This window comes from Morone saxatilis, unplaced genomic scaffold (genome assembly GCF_004916995.1).
Source record: "Morone saxatilis isolate NCDOM2014 unplaced genomic scaffold, NCSU_SB_2.0 Contig5, whole genome shotgun sequence".
Classification (NCBI taxonomy): Eukaryota; Metazoa; Chordata; class Actinopteri; family Moronidae; genus Morone; species Morone saxatilis.
Window position 1 is genome coordinate 17,030,799 of NW_023340095.1, and position 6,648 is coordinate 17,037,446.

Genomic DNA, 6,648 nt, shown 5'->3' on the forward strand with positions numbered 1-6,648 from the left:
TCCACCTTTAATACCTTTATCATGTATTTATCCTTCCTCTCTTCATCCCCCTGACATGTGCCATCTCTTATCCTGCATGCTCTTCTTTCTCCCTCCTCCCCTCTCGTTCCTACTTACTGTGTTGCACGTAAACACACTGGACGTACCTTTGTTAGTTTGTTTGTTGTTGCTTTAGAAGAAAAGGCTTTAAGATGGTTGAGTTAATCTGTTCGAATGTTATTTTAGGGGCAGTGATATAATTAAGTAATAATATAATATAATAATAATATGATATAATACAAATAATATAATATATAAAAGGCATAATTTGGTTTACATGAACATATTATGCCTTTATCAATTAGTGATAGTGGGGAGATGACAGGAAATGAGGGAGAGAGATGCAACAACGTCCCCAGCAAGATTTGAACCAGAGACTTTGCAAGCTTCTAATGACATTAATAAGACAGATAGAAGACATACATGAATAAATATAAATATATAAACTCCCATACCAAGAGCCAAAGGACAAATTACAATACCCTCGCCTTTTTTCACCCCCATTCTCCCCCACTAATAATTTTCTTACGGGCCCCTAGTGTGATGAGAAAAACAACATATGCCAACCAACTGGATCAGCACAGAGGAACAGTGGTCACAGATTGAATCTCCAGAAGGGATGCAGCCAAGTTATATATGAATGTTAATTAGGCTCTGTAAACACTGCAAAGCAAGAGAAGCAACCTCTAAAACAGTGGTTCTCAAATTCTGGTACGTGTGCCACTGGTGGTACGTGAGGTACCTCCAGTGGTATGCAAGTTTTGCATTTCCTGTAATATTTAGTTTCAGTATCAGCCAATTACATTCATGCACACATGCATACATCCATGATTAGTTACAAGATAAAATGTAATGGCAACATAACAAGCAGAAGCAAAATAAATGGTTCAAAAACACTACAATCATGGCTGCTAACGGGAAGTATTAGTAAGGGAAGTGTGGATCAGGAGAACCCTTTTTCTACCAGATTAGCTCAGGTTCTTGTTCTTGTGACAACAACAGTCAACAATAAATGATCTTATTTGATAAATGGTCTTATTTGGAATAAACCAGCCTCCTGTGTGAACTATCTGTAGCTGAATAGGGTCGGTCTACATTACTGTATTTTAACGTCAGTCATAATGGTGGTACTTGGAGAGGCTAATATTTTCTGAGGTGGTGGTTAAAGTTTGATAAAAGACTGGTTTAAAACACAGGAGTATGTTTTCGTAATAAACTGCGTGATGTGTAGGAAATGTGCTTAAATCAACTATTTAAACTGCATTACCACACTATGTAACTTTATGTAAAAATGAATGCAGACTTGATGTTAATATGATGGCTTTCACAACTCAGGACGGTTTCATGAGTCCGTAAATTAATTTTCAAAAAAAAGAAAGAAGAAGAAATAAATGTAAAACACTTATTTATTTTTTCTTCTTTTTTTTAATCTAAAATCTAATCTAATCCGATAGAACACATTCAAAATAGTAATAGGTATTGCATAGTATACATTAATTGTAGTTAAAACCTGCATTTGGACACACTGGCACTATCCTTTAAGTATATCCCCACCTTTGATGTGAACCATAGGTATATTTTCCTGAACATGGGTCTAATATCTGACTACACACAGTTGAGGAATTACTTGAGACCATTTCAAAAGATGTGTTTGTGTTATTTGTCCACACAGTACTGTATGTACCTTGATGAGGAAAAGCACACAGATTAGTGCTGCTATGTACAGAATCTGCAGGCTGTGTTGTAAACATTGTTTACAGTCTGTTTTTATACCATCCCGTAATATAAAGTTTACGACTGGGCATGGATACAGTTGTATCCACTGCATCAAGGGTTTAAGCTGGTCTGCAGGGCTCAGTCAGGAGGATTCACAGCCTCGGTGCATGAACACACTCACACACACACACACACACACACACACATACACACACACAGGCCAGCAGGCAACTGGTTGTGCTGCATGAAGCTAGAAAATGACTTGAACTGACAGATGGCAAGCACCAACACTGAGTCACTCCCATCTAAACAGCAACACTGATAAGCAGTCAAGGTATTAGGGGATTTCCACAGCATCAGGATCTGTACTCCAGTAATCCACCGCTCTCTTTTTCATTTATCAATCATATCATCACTGTTGATGAATCATATCTGCCACAGATTTTCTTGTTTTGCCAAAATGACTTTCCCACTTTATTAGTTTCTTATTCCTCTCTCCAATGTACATACCTGCCTGGTGATGATCAACCAGATCCGATTTTGCACTGAGTCTAAAAATATGATTTTGTAATGTACGTACACAATGTGCAGCAGAGCTATTGGAGCTATCCCTCCAGTAATAGACTGGAGATGAACAGTCAACTGTGATCTCTTAAATCCAGCAAAAGTCACTTTTCCTGGTAGAGGAACAATTGAGAATGTGCGGCTCACTTGTGCCACAGATTGTGTTTCTCAAACAATAGCTTGTAGAGAATTAAATAATTTGAATATTAATTATAGTGAATGAGTATGTGTGTAGTGGTGGTGGATGTGTGTATATAGGGGACAGTCATCCATTGAAATAGAAGGATAAAGAGCTGCCAGTCATCACCTTAGAGTTGGTAATCCTCACCTGCACATCTAAAGGTCAGGAAAAGGTTGTGCAAGCCAGTGGAAAATGAGTCACAGTCACACACAGCAACATGTGAGTCCAGGCAGGCTTTACAGTAGCTGCATGTGCAGCCTGAGTGTGTGAATATATCAGTTAATGGGTGCAAAGCTCCTGTAATGGCGATGATTAGAATTCAATGAGTCTAGATGCCACATTGACAGAAGCACGTAATCAAACATATTTATCCTGCCAGCAATGTTGCAGACTGTGAATAGGAAATATGAAGTCGTTGTGTGAACAGCTTTTATCACCCTGAAATATTTTGGCACCAGAACAGATCGCTCTCTCGGACAGAGCGGCTGTGTCCTGATCTGGAAAAAATGAGCCAGAATTCCTGGACTCCATGGTTGAGTGAGGTGGGCCTGCTGTAAATGGGTCCTGGATGGACTGAAGGTTTAGACACACCGAACAGACTGATGGTTGTGTCACTGTTTCCTGGTAAACATTCATCACCTAAACCTCAAAAATGCCCCATCCTGCAGTCCAACAGTGGTGCTTTAACTGAGAGGTAATATACTCTACACTCAGTTTATTAGGCACACTCAGTTAAATCTAACAGTCTAATACAACAAAGTTGTAATAATAAAACTGTTTTAGAGAGCTGTCTATTTAACTACAGGTTCATTCTGAAGGATGTAGTTTGTGATGTGTTATGTGCCTTTAGCAGGGTTGGGAGGGTTACTTTAAAAACTGAATACAATACAATTACTAATTACCTTTTAAAAAACGTAGTCAGTAACCTAATCACAGTTTCACAGTATTGCAGTAACATAACTTGACTTACATTTATATGCACATGCCGATAAGAGAAAAGATATATATATATTTATATCAAAAAAATATTTTTTGTAGATATTCTATAAGACATCGGAACAATTTAACCTTAGAAAAGAAAATGGAAACCAAAATTATTAGCATCATTCTGCTCCTCCTCTCAGTGTATTTTTTGAGACAAAATGTATTTTAAAATTGTAATCTTGCTATTAATCTTCAACCAAACTGTAATCTGGTTATACTGTTTTGTCTGTAACTGTAATGGATTACAATTACCTTTTCTTCAATCCTGATTACATAACTCAGTTACATGCCTGGTCTTCAGTTCAGCTTTAAACAACAATCTGACTCAAGTGCCAGCACTTCCAAACAGTCCTTCACATCTGTTGTGTTATTGGGCTCTACTGACAGCCCCAGTGGTTTCTATCCAACCAGATAAAACCAGTCTGATAGATAACAGGAGACTAATGAGACAGCAAATCATTTATTTAAGTCATTCTCCAGATACAAACACAGCAATAAAATGAACCACTCTCATGGTGTGATTAGGGTCAATTATTTATTTGTATTCTCAACAACAGATTTATGACCCCCCTACTCCGTGACTTAACATACACACCTCCAAATATTGTAGTCTTCCACTCCAATGCCCTGTTTTGGTGCAGCATCATGCTCATCATGCTCCCTGCCAATTAAGGCCATCAGGGAAATGTTCTTGGTAGAAGAGCGGCAGTGGAATAGAGAAGGCAGTGACAGTGGTATTGTGCATATTAATGGCTGTGTATTACTAAAGAAGTCTAACTTTATATAAAAAATTTCATGAGGCATCTTTGAGAAGTGTAGATCATGTAAATACTTTGGCATCTGCAAGCCCCCTTTTGGCCCTTTGAAGAAGTGATAACGCGTCCCCTCAGGTATCACACCAGGACAACAGCGCCACTTAGTGGCGAAAATGTGGAATTACAACATCTTGTTTCTCTTTAAAGGATTCATATTTTTCAAATCTTAATCAAACTGATACAGTTTTTGGTCACTGTTTTCATTCCTCTTGTCCAAACCGAGCATGAAGAAATGCCTTTGTAACACACTACCAATGCAAGTGATTCTATCGATATTCTAGCATTAATTTTGCTTTATCTGCTTTGTGACCCACGGATATATGTCAAATGTTTGTTTGGTTGTTTGTACAGATTTCCCCCCCCCCACATTCTCCCTATTTTTAGCTTATTTTTCTCTCTTTCCATTATCTTTTGTTTTTCTCCATTATCCTTGTTTTTTGTAGGAGGAACTGTATTACCACTAAAGCATTTTTTACTCAAATCGTTAGGACTGAAATTGCTTATTTTGTGTGTCTCTGTGTGCATGTTTTCTTCATGTATGTCCCTTAAAATGTATTTCAGTATATTTGAAATTGCACTAATTATATATTATTAGTAATAATAATATATATTATATATAGTATAGTATTATTAGTAAGTGCTGTGTTAGTATATCAAAGATAGCACACTTAAAGATTTCAGATTAACTTGTTGCACTTATAGTTTCTCTATGTGCAGTGAAATTTGAAGTGACGTAATTTATTGGATGTGCTAAAAGGTTAATGTAAAATAAAAAATAGAATAAGAGGAAAAAAAAGATTAGAAAAAGATAAATATAAAGAATACAATTTCAAAGATACAAAATAAAAATATAGTCATATATATACTCTATGTTGTAATGCATATTTTCTACTATGGGAAAAATGTAAATGTTGGTTACAGTAAAAGTTCAAAGTAAAGTTTAATCATGAGTGCAATGAATTATTATATACTTTAGTTCCAAATACACTTTTTGTGGCAATAATCACAACAAGCTCAAGAATAAAAAAAATACTTTACTTTACACTTTACTTCACATTCACATATTTATAAAAAAGCTTATTTTCGTTTCTGATCATAACATAAGATAACACAGGACATATCATGTGATTCACTTGCATTCAGGCTGCAATTAGGTTAATTGTTGTACTGTTTTTTTTTCTCCACAGATAATATTGTGTCTTATTTGTTACAAATTACATATTTTTTTCTGCCCAGCAAAATACAAATGACAAATTACTCAAATGTAATTGAATCTGTATTTTAAATTTATTTAATTGAAATACTGTCCATCTAACGGCACAGGACTGTCTTCCATTTCTGGCTCCTCAAAGGGCCGCATGCCAACCATGTGAGACGGCTCCTCCTCGCTGACAATCTCACTGATGGGTTCCTCCATCATTGAATAGTCTAACCCGTCCGCTATGAGAGAGCCACGCTCCATCCCGATCTGAGCTTCTTCATTGGGGAAATACTGCTCTAAAGGTTGTATCGGCTGCCCCATAATGTCCAATGCTGGCCCTTCTTCCATGATAACAGCATCTGGAACAAACTGTTCTTCCCTCCTCTCAGGTTCCATTTCCCTGATTGGTTCTTCGTCTAAAACGTGGTCACTCTCCCTCATAAGCTCCTCCTCCTCCTCTGGCAGCAGTTCCATGATAGGATCTGGATTCTCAAATGCCGCCCTCAAAGATTGTTCCACTTCAGACAGCTGACTGTCGCTCATTTCTTCTCCAAACATGTTGTCATCATCCAGTGGCACCAGCTCCATGATCGGTTCACTCTCCATTTCATATTTTCGCTCCATGTCAGCGTGTGTCTCGTCGAATTCCCGACCAGTTTCAATCTCTGGCTCGAGGCTCATCTGGACCTGAAACTCCCCCTGAATTGCTTGATACTCTTGCTTCTCATTAAACATAGGCTCTGTCTCCTCTAGAACATCTGGCTCCACATTAACCTCCGATTCCACCTTAAAGTCTGGCACATCTTCGCTCACCATTTCATTATTTTGCTCCATGTCAATGTGTGTATCGTCGAACTCCCGACCTGTTTCAATCTCTGGCTCGAGGTTCATTTGCACCTGTGACTCCTGAATTGCTTGATACTCTTCCTCCTCATTAAACATGGACACTGTCTCCTCTAGAACATGTGGCTCCACCTTAACCTCTGATTCCACCTTAAAGTCTGGCACATCTTCAAACTCTGGCTCCATGAAGACCTTTTGTTCTGCTTCTGTTTCCCCATTAGCTTCTAGATCCACCTTAAATTCTTGCTCTGGCTCGACTTGTGGCTCTGCTTTGAGCTCCTGCTCCACCTTAACCTCTGGCTCCA

The 6,648-nt window shown here is 38.0% G+C and overlaps 1 protein-coding gene across 2 annotated transcripts in view; it reads right to left on the reverse strand.

Annotated features, from left to right (window-relative positions):
• Positions 1-5,313: 5,313 nt before the first annotated feature.
• Positions 5,314-6,648, reverse strand: part of LOC118339253 (probable serine/threonine-protein kinase kinX) — a 2,444-nt gene continuing 1,109 nt past the window's right edge. The window contains exon 3 of one of the 2 annotated variants that reach the window (XM_035676828.1): positions 5,314-6,648. In XM_035676828.1, coding sequence (XP_035532721.1) covers positions 5,591-6,648 — 1,058 coding nt within the window. In that variant the 3' untranslated portion in view covers positions 5,314-5,590. The other variant, XM_035676827.1, reaches the window with a different exon arrangement.